The sequence below is a fragment of the Chelmon rostratus genome, chromosome 2 (genome assembly GCF_017976325.1).
Source record: "Chelmon rostratus isolate fCheRos1 chromosome 2, fCheRos1.pri, whole genome shotgun sequence".
Classification (NCBI taxonomy): domain Eukaryota; kingdom Metazoa; phylum Chordata; class Actinopteri; order Chaetodontiformes; family Chaetodontidae; genus Chelmon; species Chelmon rostratus.
This window is the reverse complement of record NC_055659.1, coordinates 17,945,326-17,964,351: the sequence shown is the minus strand read 5'-3', so window position 1 is coordinate 17,964,351 and position 19,026 is coordinate 17,945,326. Positions and strand designations below refer to the sequence as shown.

At 40.6% G+C, this 19,026-nt stretch overlaps 2 protein-coding genes across 2 annotated transcripts; both read right to left on the bottom strand.

The window, feature by feature from the left end:
* Positions 1 to 527: 527 nt before the first annotated feature.
* pfdn5 (prefoldin 5) lies at positions 528 to 3,850 on the bottom strand. The gene is made up of 6 exons (XM_041956503.1): positions 3,756 to 3,850; positions 3,284 to 3,386; positions 2,990 to 3,021; positions 2,796 to 2,870; positions 2,576 to 2,681; positions 528 to 890 (listed from the first exon to the last, which is right to left on the bottom strand). The coding sequence occupies exons 1-6, from the start codon at positions 3,819 to 3,821 to the stop codon at positions 805 to 807; spliced, it is 468 nt and encodes a 155-aa protein (XP_041812437.1). The 5' UTR covers positions 3,822 to 3,850; the 3' UTR covers positions 528 to 804.
* Positions 3,851 to 4,901: 1,051 nt separating this feature from the next.
* Positions 4,902 to 18,363, bottom strand: espl1 (extra spindle pole bodies like 1, separase). The gene is made up of 32 exons (XM_041951708.1): positions 18,222 to 18,363; positions 17,986 to 18,074; positions 17,483 to 17,794; positions 16,604 to 17,356; positions 16,312 to 16,413; positions 16,052 to 16,163; positions 15,837 to 15,964; positions 15,534 to 15,727; positions 14,623 to 14,865; positions 14,323 to 14,467; positions 13,901 to 14,060; positions 13,560 to 13,699; positions 12,996 to 13,130; positions 12,793 to 12,909; positions 12,498 to 12,669; positions 12,284 to 12,412; positions 12,026 to 12,182; positions 11,737 to 11,846; positions 10,356 to 11,500; positions 9,842 to 10,259; positions 9,344 to 9,475; positions 8,704 to 8,917; positions 8,312 to 8,517; positions 7,910 to 8,037; positions 7,659 to 7,781; positions 7,328 to 7,477; positions 7,022 to 7,189; positions 6,698 to 6,802; positions 6,493 to 6,608; positions 6,297 to 6,380; positions 5,546 to 5,710; positions 4,902 to 5,241 (listed from the first exon to the last, which is right to left on the bottom strand). The coding sequence occupies exons 2-32, from the start codon at positions 18,064 to 18,066 to the stop codon at positions 5,040 to 5,042; spliced, it is 6,546 nt and encodes a 2,181-aa protein (XP_041807642.1). The 5' UTR covers positions 18,067 to 18,074; positions 18,222 to 18,363; the 3' UTR covers positions 4,902 to 5,039.
* Between the last annotated feature and the right edge of the window lie 663 nt (positions 18,364 to 19,026).

Genomic DNA, 19,026 nt, shown 5'->3' with positions numbered 1-19,026 from the left:
CTGTTCGGTGTTTACTCCTGGCTGAGTGGAGAGGACGTGACCCTAGGCAAACTTTGGAACTGATATGGTTCCGTCTTGCATCAGCGAGGGAGCTCTCAAGTCCACGACCGAGAACTATTTGTTTAACTTTTAACCTTCGAACTGTATGTTCCATTACTATTTAAAGAGTTTGGAGTGACGCTAATCAGAATGCTCACGTGAAAATTAAATATGAGTCGCATTTCAACGTTGCGGCACTTTTCACAGGACTGCACGTCACAGATACTGTGGTATATTACAGGTTGAACATCACTGCCAAAATAGTATTATTGCAAAAATAAGGGGATTTCTTAACGGGAGGAAAAACAACTGTTAAGGGCTTATAATAAAGTACAATGACCGCAATATATGCTATAAAGGTTCATCAATTAAAAAATATTTTAACGAATACAAAAATAAACATCACTAGTATGCTTAAAAAAGAGATTTTGGCAGTGAACTTCAGTAATGAATACACAGCAATGAAATAAACTTAAATGCTCCTTGAATGCACAGTGACTTCTTTAATTATGCAAACTAATTGGACAACCAATTCAATTAATTTAAAATTTACCAATTACACAATTGTTTTACCATTACAACAGTCTACTTATAATTTCCTGGTGACAAGGTAAGTAGACAAAAAAACAACTTTATTTTTCAGTATTTTAACATGACTCCTTTACATTAGTGGAGGGCATTTTCTTGTCCCAGAACAGTAGACGTATTTTTTTGCACACAAACTTAAACATCCCCATCCAGTCATGACAAGTTGAGGTGTTCTCATTAAGCCTTAGTGGTCCCAACCATCTGTGACGTCTGCTGGCTCTGTTGTAGTTGCTGGATTTTCACATTCATTACTTCAATCACAGCTGCAAGACAGAACACAGCATATAAAGTAAGCAGTTGTGTAATACGGTCTGAACTAAAACGGGTGAAGTTATTGTTGACTACCTTTGAAACAGTGCCATCGTTAATCAATCCAGAATATTTTCCACTCAAAACTTAAAGCTGGAGTTAGTAACATCGGAGAAACCAGCAAGAGTAAGATAGATTCAGAAAGTATTGAACGGAAAAATCCCACCCCCTCCCCTCAGACCTCCCTTAAACATGTGAACAGGTACTGCCTGACTGTTGCTTAAGGATGAGTCCATGAGAGCATTGAAGAGAGGAATAGTGAGAAGACTGGTTCTTTTATTAAATACATAAAACTCTGTTGAATGACACAATTTTGTTAACACAAGCAAAATAGCTGTCCCAGAGAATCGTTCAGTCTGGATCAATAACCCAGCCTGTCAGTTACTTACTCACTTCTGTGGATGTGTGCTTAGTGCTACTGGGTTAGCTACTAAATGACAGTTGGGGGTATGTACTGTGCTACGAGCGCAGTGAATCGTTATCATTGCTGACCATAAACAACTACCTCATGTCTCATTCACCTTAAAGAAAACATCTAACATTATCATAATGTAAAAAAACAGACATGGCTAATGTTAATACTCACAGCTGTCAAGCTAGCATGTTGTAACTGGGAAATTGTGGCTGCACTTTCTCTGACAGTCTTGTGCAACTCATTCAATATAGCTTTTGCAATGCAGCCTTGTAAAAACTCCATTCATGCACAATAAGTGCACAGAAAGAATGCACAAGTATAGGCCATCCAATCGTTTCATTCAGGCCAAATGAAATGATTGGATGGGCATATTACAGGCCTGCAACAGCCACAGGTACTGGATTTTTTTTCTATTTCTGTCAGGGCATTGGATTTATTGATTGCTGTCAGGATGTCAAGAGAATTTTAACAAACTGCTTCCAAAGTAAACGAACTACTCAAGCTTTAATTTAGATTTCTAGTCACCATATTAGGCTGTAGTGTATATTGGGAAGTCATTATCTTTGCAGTGTAAAATATTATCTGTGTAACGTTATTAGCTAAAATGCAAATACTCTTTCTACATTTTAGTGAAAGACCATTAAATGTAGAAGTTAATAACCGTTTGATTTTTTTCATCACCTCCAGAGGACAAATATAAAGATGAGTGGTGAATATAACAGAATCAGGTTTTTGACAATGACCTTCAATTTCCAGCACAAAACTTGACCATAAAAAAGTAAACAACAGAACAAGAATTATGTTGCCAATCTAATCTTGGATATTTACATGCAAACTGATTTGATCTGTACTGTAGGACACTGTCTTGGAAACCAAGGAGACTATGTCTAGAACAGGGTACAATTCCTGTACTGTTTAGCCAATTTGGATGCAAACACTTAAAGTCAAATATTACAGGAAACTCAGTATTGTTGTAATATCAAATCCAGTGTTGAGCCACAATAAATTTTCCACTGTCCACCCACAAACCCCATAAATAACTACAAAGTTTAGCATTTAAATCTTTTAAAATAGGCTTTGGACTTCCCTTGTTATATTGACTATATTAGTAAAAAGATATGGGGGAACTCTAGCATTAAAATATATAGTATGAATTAGAAAAATATGATGACAGTGAAAAAAACAGTAAACAGAGATAAATGATCTAAATGTAGGTGGGCTCACCTTGCTTCATGGCATGTTTCTCCTGAAGGGTTGGCTGAATTTTCTCTATCTGCTTTGTGAGGAAGTCTATTTTACGTTTGAAGAATGCCTTTGAGTCTTCCACTTTCTACAGAGACAGACCAATACACAGTATAAATAGAGTGTTCTACATCATCATACATAAGAAATTTAGTTAATGATTTAATTATTCATGGGTTTTCAAATGCACATATATATTTGCCTTTTCTACATAGTATCCTGTCCCAACATCCACTAAAACAGTTTCCACGTCATTCAATGATCCGGGGACGTACATCTGGGAAGAGGGAATGTCAAGGAGAAGTATGAATATCTCAAGAGACACATCATTTGAAGCACATCACACAAATCAACAGAACATGAAATGCTGGATGTTTCACAGTAAAGGAAGGATACAGAGCTGGTAAGTGGCACGAGCAATTCTTTTCCTGCATGAGAGAGGAGAGAAAGGGGGGGGGGGGGGATTAACAAATAATCAACTTCGGTGGCAGATTCACAGACGTGGTGGTTGCAGAAATTGCAGACATTACATCTTAAACATAATGCTTATTTTTGGACATAATTTTGTGCAACAAACTGATGGACAGCGAGAAGAGAGCAAATTTAATATAACTGTGGGAAGATGAAAACTCTGATGAAGAACAATGTGTTTAAGGCTTGGTAGGAAACAGTCATAAAACGTTTACTCACCATTGTTGTTTTTGTTCAGGACGTTCAGACTATCTTTCGCTTCAACATACTTGGTCTGGACAATTTTGAACTGACCTATTGAGGTCGTCAAGAACTCGATCTCCTGCGAAGCATTAAAATACACAAAACAAAGCGATCAAATCCACTGCATACAAAACCCCATCTGTCAGCTGTCTGAATCCAACAAGAATGTGGTCGTTCACTCATAGGCACTGACATACCATGAGAATAACAAAATGTGTCCCCACCAAGCATTTCAAAGCATGTTTTTATTGTCGAAATGCGTCAAACGATGAGGGGCAGAAAATGCTAGCATGTTACACACCGGGTGACTGGATATTAAGCTACACAACGTTCGTATCGTTAGCATCGGATGTTAGCTAGCTACCCCACCCTGAATCATTCAGATTATTGCCCTCACAAATTCTAAGAACATCGTCACAACACAAATACGACAAACTTTCACTCGTACCTGATCTAATTGGGTTTTCAGTCCCTCTAACTGAGGCAGGGAGAGATCTGCGAGATTCACCGCCATGTTGGAACCGCGATGCCAAAGGACCTCGAGCGATTGTTTCCGGGTGATGGAGATGAGCGGAGTGTGAAACACCGCCCCCTGTGGACAAGACACGAGATGCACCTGCTCCTAATGCGCATTCTGTTCAAAGTTCCTCAGCTACTCATCCATTCCACGTTTTAACTAAAATGCGCTTGAACTGTTGAAGGTAATTTAACTGTTCTCAACAATATTATCATGTCATTTTTAATGCATGTTGCACATACATGCATAAAGGTCATATTATATGTAAGTTTACGGCTAGCGATATAAAGTCATTTTCTATTCATTCCATTTCAACATAAACTTTTTTTAAAAATTTACTCCTGATTCATCCGTTACGATATACACCTAAATTTAAGTCTGTTATAATTGCATTTTTATTTTTAAACTGGTACCTAAACTTAAAGATGACAATGCAAATTGAGTAAGTTATTATATGGGATTATATGAGTGACAGCTATTTTGTATTTTAATTTTGGCAGTACGTTATCAAATATCAAACTGTTTTTTTATTCTGTCACACATGATGTACTTTCAACTTAAACTTAAAATATTAAATTATTACATTAATGTTGATATCCTTACTATCCCTCAGTTTTTGTGCTTTGGGGCCCTTGTTTCTGATCCACTCATCTAACTTGTCCAAAAGCACCCTGCATATTAATATTCATATACCATTCACACCCAAAAAAAAAAAATAAAGCCACAAAAAGAATGAGTTCTGGATCAAATAATTACAAGTTAGTAAGATATACAAGCAAGAATAGCGAGAAAATTCTTTAAACAATGATATCCGTTAAAAATTACAGCAGCAGTTTCAAGCTGTAATGAGAGCACAAGGTCGCAAGAAAAGATACTTTTGTATTTTAAGAACAAGACCTGCATGTCGTGCAGCTCTTTCCCATAGTAAGTTGATTTGTTGTAAATTCTAATTACTTGTTGACATTTTTCTTGTTAAGAGAAGATAATGTAAATATTAACACCGTTTTTTAGGTTTTTCTTTGCATACATGTTGCAAATTACTAAGTCATTTCCACAGACAGAGTGTATGTCAGAAAACTTTTATTCAAAAATTGTTGCTCAATCAACACATTAAAAGTCCATTTAAACACTTAAAAAATTAGCAAGATATTCAAAATAATTTATACTATGGTGACACTGGTTTGGAAATAGAAGAGTTTTGGCTAATCAGGCCACCTACTGCAGGTGGACTGGTAAGCCATAGACCACAGGTGCGGCTCCTATCAGGTGTTTCAGGTATGTGGCCTGACGTGATGGGCCCATAAAGTCCAGGAGGGGAGCTCCAGAACCAGCAGATAACCAGGACTCCAACAAGGCTTGAGTGAAGCGATCAATATCCCGATCTGTCACGTTCCACAGGTTTCCCAAAATGAAGGGGCTAAGGAGGTAAAAAAAAGATCACATCAACAACACAGGAGAATGACTAAATGACGCCTAGAGTGTTATACATAATAATCCATTAATATTCCTTGCACTGTTGTACTGGTTTCCACAGAAAGAAAGATTGGATGTAACAGTCGTATTTTCTGCAAACCAGTCAAAAACATTGATTTATATGATATTTCATAAAAACGATCAGATGATATCCTTAGACACAGCTCCTGTTCAGAGCAGTTTTAACCTGGCCAAAGCATTACTTCACTGAAGAAAGGAAAAAAGACAGTAAAGACAGATAATCTCACCATCCTGCCATAAGGTAGCTGAGGATGATGCCTTGTCCTTCCTGATCCCCGCACACTGCCAGAGCGGCACTGCTGCAACCAAAGAGCAGAGAGGCTGCTCTCATCTGCCGTTTTAGGACCACCTGGCTGTCAAGGAATCGCGCGCCTGCACCGTGACCCACGTAACTAAAGCAACCGCGGGTAAGAGAAACATGGAGAGAGGGGATACAAAGCAAAGCAGGTTATAATTTCAATCACCTTAATATAGAACAACCTTTGTATCAAAAATTGATTTGAAAAAATAGAGTTTGTTAGAAGACTCCTTCTGTGTGACTTCTGTCACGACTTTGAACAGACAAGGCTGCAGCTAACAATTTCATTAGCTACTATTTTCTCAAGTAAATGACGAATTGCTTTGTGACATCTGAAAATTGCAAAAATATTCCATCATAAATTTCTGGAGTCCCAGGTTACATCTTCAAAACCCAAAGATTTTCAATTTATTGTCATAGACTAAGACTAAGAATAACCAGAAATACTCCTATTAGAAGCTGGAACCACTGCATTTTTGGCATTTCTGCTTAAAAAAGGATTAACAAATTATTAAAACTGTTGCATGTTGATCAACTACTTGAATAATTTACTCTTATGCGCTAATCTGTCCTATCTAATCTAAACTGATACAATTTATCCTTTTCAGCATCGAGCATGGATATGAACTGTAACTTACTTCCTTGCCCTATCAGGATACATAGGATCATCACAAACTTACATGTATAGATCCTTGGTTGCAACAGCTTCTTCCAGCTCACCCGAGTCAGGCGCAACTCCACACACACCCTCCCAGTCCAGTTTCCTTTTATGAGAATAGTAATGTAGTAAATGGAAAGAAAACAGATTGGAGACATGAAGACACACAGACAATTCAAATGGTTCTTTTTAAAACAGTCCCTGTGTGTTGATCCTACCTGCTGAACCAGTCTTTGAATCGGTCTTGAGAGTTTCCTAAATTGGCATCAGGGTCCAGCACATAAAACACCTGCTTTATATCCACACCTTGCTTCAGGATGGACCGAGAGTCAGACTAAAAGAGAAGAATTAAATAAGTGTCAGGAACTAATTTTCATGAGCATCACAGGGCATATTGTCTCAGTAATGGAGTTCTAATCTCACCTCTTTCTGAATGCTCAGTCCAATTAGAGAGTGCAGAGAAGGCATCCGACTGACAGAGCGAGATCTTAAAATGGAGATGCTCTCCCAGGGCAGCTTCTGGAGGTACTGCAAAGGAAGCAGGACAGAAGGTGATACTTGTACATAGCATTATCCTACCTTAGAAAGGACATATTATAACAATGCTTTGGAGGTTTTCTCTCTGAGAAAGCCCTTCTACATACAACCCCGATTCCAAAAAAGATCGATCCAGACTTTTCTGGAAACAGGTTTGTACAAATCAGACTATATGAAAATTAAGTATTTAACAGAGATGATGAAACCAACCTTATCCAGGATGAGAACCACGTGGCCGTGGGGCTCGTCTCTGTCAGCAAGCCGTGACACTGCTTTATGGAGAAGTTGGTCACACTCCATGTCCCACTGTGGTGAAACTCCCAAAGCAAATCTTTGAAGGTCTTCTTGGGAGAGCACAGGAGAAGCAGACAACACAGCCTGAAACATAAGTCAGAAGTGTTACAAGTGTTGGTCGGTTGTTCCTTTTCCAGCTGCTTTTGAGACAAAGAAAAAGTAGTCAGATGCAGATGGGAAAAGGTCTGTGAAGCTGAAAAAAAGAGAAAAAACCCCACACACCTTTACCATCTCCTCACTGACTGTCACTCCCTTTGCAGACAAAGACTTGCAAAGGTGTTGGGCCTGTTTGGAGAGCTCAGGATCCAGTGAAAGGGGTAGAAGTAAGCTCCTCCAGCATCCCAGCAATCCCCCCATCTCCTTCAACAGTTGCTGGAAGAAAGATGGAAGGTTTGTAAGAACTTTTATGTGACATGTCTAGCTCAAAACGTTTCCGTGTCCTGTTCTCTTTGTCTACGTGTCTGAGTGGGAGTGTCTAATTTTAAGTGGATAATACAGTCATTGTGAAGTCCTCTGGGACTCCACAGGGTTACACTTGTTTTTCACCACTTACCTCAACTCGAGAGTCGAGCGCCCTGCGGCCCTCCCACCACTTGGCTTTCTCAGACACACTGCTGACAACCTTCTGTTCCACCTGAATGGTATCTATCTCCTGCACCAGCCAACTAATGGGGTGCTGGATAACACAGAAAGACAAAGAGTGAGTATGACAAGATTTTAAAGTGACGAGTTTCATAAGCATTTACACGATAACTGTATGGACTGAGACTGGAGCCACCATTCTATATAATTTAGTGTCCTCACTTGCTGTTTAGAGGTGGGGATGTGAACAGTGACCGGGGCAGATCCCTTCTCAAGACGAGACAGTATGATGCTGTCACCCATCTCACCAGGTTTTACTCCAAGCACAGACATCACACACACCGTCACCCCTGTACAGGACAATAAGAGACGAACAGAGAGAAAAAGGATGTATTATACACAAGCTTGCTTGCTTCTGTCAAGAAAGAAAACATTGAGTACTCTGAATTAAATCAAGTTATGGACAACACGAAAAAGTGCACACTCACTGAATTAGGCCCCACAAAGTATAGTTAGAGTAGAAAAAGGAATGACATACTCGAAGTTTGACAAATTAACAATCAAAACTTGCTGAGATCAAAATCCACTGAATTACCAGTTTCAAAAACAGACTGAGCATCTTACCTGGGGGAAGGTGTTGAATTTGTAGGGTAAACTCTTGGCAGTGACTCTTGGGGAAAGCAGAGGAGTCAGCAGTTGGGAAGGAGAAGATGTTCTCCAACTGCAACAACATCTGTTCAGTAGAGTTCTTGGGCTTGCTCCGACTGAGGTCATCTAGACTCAGAGTATCCATCTTGTCCGATAACTCATTGGATGTCTTTGTCAGCTTCCTGTTAGAATTAAACATCAAAGCAAAGGGAATGTTCAACAATGGTAGAAAACAATTCTCCTTAAACTATCTGATATTGAAAGATGCCAGAAACGTATTTTAATTGAGTTGGAGATATCTTGATATATAAAGAGTTGGTAAGATTGAAATCATGCCTCGACACCTAACGTACAATACACATGCTTACTTAAGACAACTGGCTAAATGCCTGATTGTGCGGTGGCGATTTGTGATGCCCAAGGACTGGGCATGCAGCATTGCTGTAGTGAATGGGTCCTGCTGTCCCATGGTCAAAGCCAGAAGAGCACAGAGGGTCGAGTAGATGGTGGGGGAGGGGAAGTGCTGAAGAGCCAACCAGGCTGAGCGGAGCAATGACTGAGTATCTTCCAGAGAGAGATTTTCTGGGGAGAAAAAAAGACAAATGACTAACGCAACTTAAAAAGGAAATGAAAAAAGGGGGTGCCTTAACAACTTTGTGTTTACATCTATATTTGTTAACAGTCTAGGTATCGTAGCCCTTATTATACATTATACATTATAATAATATGTACATCCCCACTTCACAATACTTTAAATTGAGTTTATGATCAATATAAAAAATAAATAAAAACAAAAAAAGATTTTAGTGTCACGTTTCTCTTTGTGTACGCATACTCTGTGATGAATTATATCATCTTCTTGCAGAATATTTTAGATATGCCTTTTTTGTAACACCACTGTTATCGCAGACAACATATTATCAGCTTTTGAGTTACATTGTTATGAAAGAACACAAGGCACAAGTATTATTGCAGACCATCTGAGACTGCAGCAGTTTAAAGCCTCACCTGGCCTGGTGTCTGAATGAGACAGGTGGGTTTGTAGACCTTCTATCTGATGACCTCTGTTCCTCAGTACGGACAAGTCTTCACTCTTCCAATCGCAACACATATCCCTCCGCAACACCTCAAAATCTGTGTCTGAAGAGAGTCAAGAAAGACATTAGAGAGAGTGGTGAAACCATCAAATACAACATAGGGCAATAGAGCAGTGCTCCATATATCACAATAAACACAACGACAGCCTAAACTGATGATAAATTAATAACTGTAACACTGAAACTGAACTGTGCAGTTTCAAAATATTAACAGTGAGCTGGGAAGAAATTTGGGATTTTATGGCACCATCACTAAATTAAATGCTTTTATATGTAATATGTGTGATTCATTGGTATAAACTAAACTTAGAATTGTGTTATGGAACATGGTAATTTTGTGCAAATGCCAGATTAATATAAGGAGGTTATATTTCTTAATCAATGTGAAGTTTCACCCCAAAATACACACCAATATCTTTGCTTGAAGCATGATTGTCTTCAGCCTCAGTGTCTGATGTCCTCAGCTGCTCAATGCTTATGTTCAGAACCTTGGTGGTTTCCTCTTCAATGGTCCTCATTTTGTCTGGCTCCTCCATTGAATCGGCCTCTGCCTTGGACACCTCCCTTCTGGTTCTTCCTCTTCTGGTTGAGGCCACCCGGCAGACCAAAGCCTCGTCATCCTCAGAGGAGGTGGTCCGAGGCACTGCACAGCTCTTCTTACCCCTAGCCTGTCTCTTGGCGGGGACCTTCTCCACAGGTGTATCTGGGGCAGTTCTACTGTTTTGGGCAGCTTTTCTTGTGGTGGTTCGCTTTTGAGGGACATCCGTTTTTTCTTTGGGCTTTGCCTGGGCATTGGCTTCTGTATCACTCTCATCGCTAAACTCCACCTGGATTGACATATTAAAAAGGAAGGCAGTTTTCATAAAAACACAGGAAGCAGCATAATTTTTGGAATAATAGAACTACTCTTATTAGATGCCTACCTTGAAACGTGATTTCTTTGTGCGTCTGGGGGCAGCAGGCACAGGTCGGGCTTTGTCTTGAGCTGGCGACAATTCTTCATACACATGAAACTGAAACTTAGAGGCAGTCCTCGATGCTTTCTGCACTGACGCAGGAGCTTTCACCTTTTGAACAGGAGTGAAGGCTAAAGTAGGCACCACTGTGTTAAAGTCAAAAGAGTCAAGCTCCCTACCAGAGGGCTTTGACTTAACCATCACTGGTGTCATGGGAACCAGTCCCTTTACTTTGGTTGAGGAGCTTGTCACTTGAATTTTGGGCTTGACAGCCCTGACCTTCTTTGCCTCCTTTGTTTTGTCAGGAATATCCGGGTTTTTAATGGACTCTTTAGGTTTCTTGAGCAAGGACGAGGGAGGCACGCTTTTCTGTTCTGATTTAAGCTCTGTGGCAGCTTTTGGTGGATTCCAAGTCCAAACATTTGAGAAGAGCTCCTCTGGGGTGCAGCCCTTTTTGGCAGCCAAAGTAACCAATGTCACTACGGCTTGGGTTGCCATCAGGCCTGCTCTCACAGGTCTTAGCGCAGGAGAGGGTGTGGAATCAACAAATGCTAAGCCAGCCTCCAGTACTTTCCATATATCACAGACCTTGTTATGCCTTGGTTCCAGCCCAGACAGGGCCATGCGAAGGTACATGCGCCCCACCACATCCTGCATCAGGGAGGGTTTAGGTAAGCCTTTTGCAGGACCACAGGGAGGGAAGAGTTTAGCCAATTTTGCCCCAAGTTTGGCAGAAACACTCTTACAGCGGGCTAATGTCACCCATTGTAGTTTCAAACTGACTCTGGCTTCTTCGGGATTCATCTTAAGAATCAGATCAGCCTGTGTAGCTGCCCAGCGAGCAGTGGCCCGGCCCAGACAAGGCTCAGAGCAGCAGGGGCACTGGCAGTCAGGTTCATGTGCCAGGGAGGAGAGCCAGCGGCGAGGCTTGACTTTGAGAGGTGGGGAGCTGGCCAGATCACTCACTACAGGTTCTTTGGCAATCCACCTAGTGCTCAGGATACCCTTAAAATCATCCTCTAAGGTAGGAAGGGGAGACTGAGACTTCTGTGCTGGACGACCTTTCCTAGGTTTGATTTTCACCTCTTCCTTCTGCACTTGGTCAGAATAATCTGAGGAAAAGAAATAAAAAGTCCATTTGGTAGCTCAATTAAACTGACACACTAATGCAACACCACTGCCTTACATTAGTTTTAAGTAGACTTTATGTGGAATTATTATTGTGGACAATATAATCATGATATTCAATAACACAATGTGATCAAATCCAATAGTCTTACTGAAAGTCAAACATATTGAGTCATGGTCCAGCCATATTTGAACTGGTGAGGCTGTGTGTTTAACAGACCTGTGCAAAGCTCCAGAAGGTTTCTGACTTTGTCCAAATCAATTCTACTTTCCTCTCCATCGCCCTGCAACAGCTCCAACTCAGCTTTCATCACCAGCAGCTCAGCACATCTTAAAAAAATATATAATAATAATAATTGAGTGAGTGTGATTTATTGGCAAGTTTAGCATCATAAACTACAGAAAACAATATATAAGAATGGCAGGTATATGCTGATAATAGTCCTTCATCTTCTTTCTTTTAGACACTGCTTTACTGTTTAAACTTTAACCCAACATCATGCACTTACTGGCTGAGTGCTTGCAGCTTGATGGCCAGTTTGAGTGCTTCTAGACATTGAAGCCTGGCATCATTCATGGCCCCACAGCTGCTTCTCACAGTCACCATCTTCATAGAGCAGTTTAACAGCTCTGACAGCAGCTGCCACTTCAGTAGCAGGTTATCCCCTGCTCATGACACAACATGAAAGACAGCAATAAAACAAACCATCAATAGGTACCAGCAGCTTTACCATGTATTGTCAGTCCCTATGTGTGCACAGACGTACCTTGGTTGATGAAGCGCATCTCTGAGCTGCTGCTATTAGTGCCATATAGACCCCTTCCCACTAAAGTGACCAGTAGGCTGCAGAGTAGCTTCAGACTCTCATACAGGGCAGTGTCTGGGCTTTTTATACCTGAGACACACAAACAATCCTCAGCCCCACATTCTCAAAATGAAAAATTCTGCTCATGTTAAGTGTATCAAATGCTTTAGCTAACCATGCTGTGTGATACGGCCCCGCTGGGCTTGTGGCAGCGCAGCCGTGTCCAAACTCAGATAGGAGCTGCAGGTCTGGAGGGTCCGAGCACGCAGCAGGTACCAGCTCTTTGACTGCCTCGGCTCATTCACTTCTTTAAGCACCTCACACAGATAAGGCACCCCAAGATCCACCTGAGATACAGCCAAACAAGAAAGGGGAAATTTGATAAAGATCATCTATTGCATCAAAAAAACAACCAGCAAACAATCAAACATACCACAATAATATGCAAAAAGCAGTTAGCATTAGCCCACCTGTCCTGTGCTGTAGCAGTACTGAGCTTTCAACAGAACAGCCAGCATAGAGAGAGAAGAAGGACCCTCAGCAGAAGAACATGAGCTGAGAAATGTTTCTGCTTGTTCTAGCTGGGCCTAAACAAGCAAAACAAAGTGAGATTGAGCACATGATGTGAGGTATAGTAAAACTGCTATGAATAACTATTGCAAATCTGCATTACCATAGCCAGTTCAGGTGTGCCCATATCCAGAAGTATGCTGGCTGATTGACAGAGGGAGCTGGCACATCCATGGGCATCAGCAAGTTGACGTGAAAGTCTAATTGTAAGTTGGTAAGCTTCCAAAGCCTTTAGAGGCTGCAAAAGAATTAATAGATTTGATAAATACAGATACTGTAATTACCAATGTAAACAATAGCTCTAACACTAACTTGGCCCCTGAAACACCATAAAATACCACCTTTCAAACATAAGTCTTTTTATACACAACTTCCAACTAAAGTATTTGCTTTCCAAAGTTCTTAAATTGATAATGCTTCAAACATGTGTCATGTTTTCATTGCAGTACACTCTGCTAGGGAAGAATTTGGATGATTTAACATTAATATTCCCTTCACAAACTGAGACAAAATTAAAATGCACATCTAAGTCATGCAATGCTTCATGAACTGTGTGAGGTGGTTACTTATTTGATAGAAGCTCAAAATCTATTTAGCGTTGAAGCGATAAACTAAAAACAAAGAAAAGAGAGACCCTTCATAGTTTGACCAAAATCTGTATTGTTACCTTTCCCATAAGTTTGAAGAGAGCTGCCGTCACAGCAATGGAGCTACAGGTCTGTTTGGGGTTTCTGACAGAAGGCAGGACTGGACTCTGCAGAAGAGCAGACCACTTGGCCAGTGCTCTTTCCAAAGGCTGGCACAACTCTTTAAAAGGAAAAAAATACCGTCTATTTATCTGTCACAGAAACAGCAAGTGATTAACCATTATTTATTTATTTTGATTAGACTCACCAATACTACTTGGCAGTAAAAGAAAAGAAGTAAAGCAACAGATTATGGTATAACATATAGCCAACATATAATACAGGTGTCTACAGTATGATGATTGATGACATCAGTTCTTACTGTTCTCTTCAGCCAGGCTGAAATGCAGGCCTTCATAGACCAGGATGCTGTCTTGTGTCTTGTGCTTGTCTTCATAATCAAAATCATTGGTTCCTATGTGATTGGCCACACTCCGTGATTGTTCCCGCAACTCTTGCTGTTTTTTATCTCTTTCAATGGCCTGGCCAAAAAAACACAAGCATCGTTAGTTGTGTGTATTAAACCAAGATTTAAATCAAGATAATAGTTGATCTGGTCTAATATCAATTCTTAAAACAGTTCAATGTAAAACAAAGTTTGACCACAAATACTATCATTAACACATTTCAGTTTCACATATTCTCATTTTATGACAGAGAATGAAATCTGACACTTTCATTACAATAATATTAAATGAAATAAAAATATGGACATGCTATCTAGACAGATCCAATGGAGCTTACCTCTTGAAGATTCTTTTCCAGAGTGCAGATATAGAGCCAAAGTAAAGCATGGGCCTTGTCATCCTTCAGTCTGTCTGCATTCTCTGGAGTCTCTGGTTCTCCTTCAAGTAGTCGTAAAGCTTCTTGGGTAAAATCAACTGCTGTGCTGTGTGGTTACAAATGGACACAATGAACAGTGAGACAGTAGGCTGCTGCTCATGTTGGTCCAGCAGGGCCTCCAGTACAGTACAGCAAACAGTGTATTGCTTGTAAAAAGGAAAACTACTCATTAGAAATGATAATGTAAATAAAAGCTCCTACCAGTCAGTCTGTTCACTGAAATCCTGGTAACACACAATCTGGGCCATCTCACAGAGGTAGACAGCACGTAGATGGGTTTGGGAGCTCTCTTCGTGGCAGATGTCTAACAGATCACAGAGAGTGTTGTAACGCTCCTGGGCAGTGTCCCCTGCCACCTCCTTATAGGCACGCAGCTCTTCTTCCAAGAGGCAGAGCATTACTTTCTCATCAGGGACGTCCAAACCAAAACCATCATGTAATGTCCTGTTCCAGGATGGGACAGGACAAAGCAACAGTTTTAACTTTCTTTTCCACTTATATCTCATGAATTACGTTTTCTGAGAACGTCACAAATTAGATAGACAGATAGACAGACAGACAGATATGGGCCGATAAAGTATCTGCTGATAATGGGAAATGTATACAATACAGTAAGTGGCGGTATCCACTTTTAAAGTTGTCGCACTCATGACGTCAAACTGCTGCTCTGGGGTAAAGCCATGCAGTGCAGAATGACAGGCCAAACATGTTGTCACTGGTGTGGACGTTTTTGATTGATAATTGCAATTTGCAGTACATTTTCCGCAAGGGCTCGAAGACTAAGGAAAAGTCTAGGAGTTTTAGCACAACAAATCTTATATGTCAGTTTGATGTCACTTTGATTTTGTTAGGTCAGAGCTATGGAATATTAAATTATCCATCTTTGCTCACTCCATCTTAGACTTCCTTATTCTCAGGTGTGCAAAAACTACAGGTTATAAAATGATTTTTAAATTATAAAAATGTGAAATTATTGGTTATCTTATTGGTATAGTCATGAGAGGCAGGCAACTATTGATTTTCTCGGTATCTGCTGAAAAAAAAAAAATCCATATCATGCATCCCTAGTCAGAAACAACAAAAAAGGTCCTTTCATCAGAATTTGTCTGTACCTGAGACGAATGTCCTCCTCAGAGTTACGGGCTGCGTCAGCCTTCGTTTTCACCCACAGCGAGACTGGTTCAGCCATATGAGTAGTGATTTTGTCCCCCAGAGCCTTCAACCACACAATCACCCAGTCCAGCGCTCGCTCCAGTTGTCCAGCCCGCCGTGATGTCTGCACGGCCAACATGAAGGGCCGGCTCAACTAGGTAAAAGAACAGATGATAATACAGATATATAATAAGAATGTACGTATGCATCAAGACAGAGACAATGCGATGCATGATCAAAGAAAACACACTTAAAGTGCTTACCCTATCGACAGAGAGTGAGACAGGGCAGTTCTTACATAGATCCCTGCAGAGAATCTCAACTAGCGTGAAGGCCTGGTCATACAGATGCCGGTTGTACAATCCGCACGCTAAGTTGCTCACAGCAATCACTGCAACACACATGGTAATCACAACATAAAAAAAGAATAGCATAATGAAATATCAAATGCCTGTATACTGCAATTTAATTTAATCACCTGCTTTGTTGAGAAGGTTTTCACTTGACAGTTTGCGCAGTTCAGTCATCATGAGTCCAGCTGTGGCCTGGCAGTACAGCAGCACTCTGTCCAGCGTGTCACTGTCCTCCAGCTAAGAAGAACAAATCACAATCAGATCTGAAACCTACATCAGTTAGAACTAAGCCAATATGTTTCAACAGTTTGATTCATCCATCTTATATTCAGTTTTATCATTACTATCATCATCACGAAATTGGACGTTACAGAAGCAGTCTCACCTGTGATACGAGCATGCTCTCATAAGCAAATACGAAACCTTGGTAAATACTGAAGCAAAGGACCTGTTGCAGTCTGCTGCACTCAGTCTGGCATGTTGAATTCTATAAAGAAAGGAAACCATGGGTTAAAAATCTGTACAAATTCTCCTCAAGAAAATACACTGAAATTCTTTTTTGAGACGGAGAAAAATCCATCAATACTCTAACTTTATAAAGTGATTTTCTTGCTTTTTTTCGAGCACACAAACAGAGAATCATTTTTTTCTACGCTCTACTCAATAACTACACTCACCGTCTTTATCATCTTGAATATTCGTTCTTGTTGCTCCTCAAGAAAAGAGAACCAAGCCAGGAGCACGGGTCCGCTTAATCCCTTGCTGTGGCCACTTTCAACAGCCCACACCACCAATCCACAACCTTCAACAACTGAGTGAGCTTCTTGGACCCCCAGGTCAGCTGAAAGAGACCTCAGGGCCCTGGCACACTCTGTCAAAGCCTGGCCACTCTCCCCACCAGCCTTCATTGTAGAATGAATTTTTACTGCCCATTTGCCGAGCACCACGGCTATACACTGACGGTCACCACAGTCCCTGATCTTGCTCTCAATTTCATTCAAGAAGGTGGAGGCCAGATCATAGTGGCCGGCCTTGCAAAGCACCTTCACCATAATCAGCACCATTTCCGAAAGCACATATAAACCTGATGTGTCAGTGGACTGCTTGGGCCCATCCTCCTCACAGACACGACCACCAGTCCAGCATCTACTGAAAAGTGTATGCATTTCCTGGAGGAGAAGAGCAGCACCGTCCTTGGTTATCGCTCCACAGCAACTCTCAAATTCAGTGATGGCATCCTCTGTGTATATGGGAGCTTTGGAGATAGAGGGAGCTGCATTTTCTGTGTCCAACAACAGAAGGAAGCTAAGAGCTTGCATCTGGTAATGGAGTTTGTCACGGGGAGTCACATTTTTCCTGCCTTTGGTGGCAGATAGTCCATTCCAGAGTACTGAGAAGCAGCTCCGCACAAGAACACAGTAGTCCTCAGCCTATGGACCATACAACAGCAGTAAATCTGTTAATACTGACACTCAAAAAGCAATCATTCAGTGTAGAGGTGGGATATATAACATGTATATGAACACAGATAAATACATAGATACATGCATACATACCTGTTGGTCTTGGTTAAGCCTACTGTAAAGCAACCTAGCAACATGGCTGCAAAGACTGTGGGCTTCTATGGAGCTTAGCTTCTTGAGAATATGGAAAATGATCTTTTCCATGTACAGAGGACTGCTCTGAGCAGCAAGTGATGCAGAAATATCATAGCCATGTAGGGAAAGCTCCACCAGCTGCACCAACTGACTGACATGGTCAAAATCAGGGGATCCAACTCCAAGTTGATGGTTACAAGCTCTGATGACCCTGTCACACAGTGTGCGAAGTGAGCGTCCTTGAAGGTCTGGTCGCCTCTTCACATAACTCTTCACATAAAAAACAAAACAAAACAAAAAACAAGATTTGTATAAGTAACGGTAAAATGTTTTGTATTTTCGACACACATGTCTAATTCTAACATGGCACATGGAACTGGGCTCATTTGGAGGCGATTTATCCTGCGTTAACATTAATGTTATTTCGCAGGGCTTGAACCAGGTCCTGTGATAATGCTAACCTCTAGTTCTTGAAGTAAAAGCTCCGTTTCCGTCACAGAAGCAGTCCGCTTGATGTATTCGTCCACTTTCAAACACTTCATCTCGGCAGCTGCATAAAACACGGCAGTTAGTTAGTGAGTAATTCATCTTAATTTCAATAAGAGTAGCTCATGTAAGCTAACATTAGCGACAACATAGCGTTGTGCAACTAACGTTGGCGTTTTGCTAACTTAACCGAGAGTGAACTATGACTTACTTCAAGCAGGATACCTTTGTACTGTAGGAACACTTATTCACAAGAGATAAAAGGCAGAATTGCTGTCCATAATAACATAATTTAGCAGAAGCACGATAGCTGCTAAACTTAGAGAGTTAAAGATTCAAAACCTCAACAACCATAGAAACCGCGCACTGTTTTTGAAAGGTGTAAAGGAACCAATCCGACAGCCTATCCGCTTTTACACGGAAACACAAGGAATTATGGGTACGGTAGTCTTACTGTCATGCCCATGCAACTGACACGCAATGACGAGCAGAAGTGTAACATTCATTGTTTTAACAGACTGTATGGCTATAGTTTGACAATTTATTGTCAAACGATTTGCATTTGATAAAACTATGACTGTACAAAATATCTCCCAGAACTACTAGCATTTCCATACTTTACAAAGAAAGCTAGTTTTAATGAAATACTCCATATGTATGTAGGTATGTAGGCTACAGGTGAGATAAACAACATGTTGTTGATATTAATGGCATAGTCGAAGAAATAGCTAATTTGAGTACTAGTAAACACTAATTGTTTTCTAATTGTATTGACAGTAATTAAGGGGTTTGGATTTGTAACAAGTTTGGACTCATCTTTTTTGCACTACAATTTCCCTACTGTCTTCTGTCAGATTGATAAAACACTTCCAATACCAAAATCTTGCCCCTGTTTACAGATTTTGCATTCATATCCAGATATTTGTTTATAGAGATAAACTCAAGCGGCCTGGGATTTTTGCAGGTTTGATCTTGAGGATGAATTGCTTTGACAACAGCTGTGGACAAATTGGCCT

Excerpts from the sequence above, each read along its gene's own strand:
- pfdn5 (XM_041956503.1), bottom strand. The coding sequence starts at position 3,821 with ATGGCGGTGAATCTCGCAGATCTCTCCCTGCCTCAGTTAGAGGGACTG. Across the intron at positions 2,871-2,989 it reads TCGTGCCACTTACCAGCTCT|ATGTACGTCCCCGGATCATT; the intron begins GTATCCTTCCTT and ends CCCTCTTCCCAG. Across the intron at positions 2,682-2,795 it reads CAGGATACTATGTAGAAAAG|AAAGTGGAAGACTCAAAGGC; the intron begins GCAAATATATAT and ends CTGTCTCTGTAG.
- espl1 (XM_041951708.1), bottom strand. The coding sequence starts at position 18,066 with ATGAAGTGTTTGAAAGTGGACGAATACATCAAGCGGACTGCTTCTGTG. Across the intron at positions 13,700-13,900 it reads CAGCCTGGCTGAAGAGAACA|AGTTGTGCCAGCCTTTGGAA; the intron begins GTAAGAACTGAT and ends TTCCTTTTAAAG. Across the intron at positions 13,131-13,559 it reads TCTTCAAACTTATGGGAAAG|CCTCTAAAGGCTTTGGAAGC; the intron begins GTAACAATACAG and ends ATTCTTTTGCAG.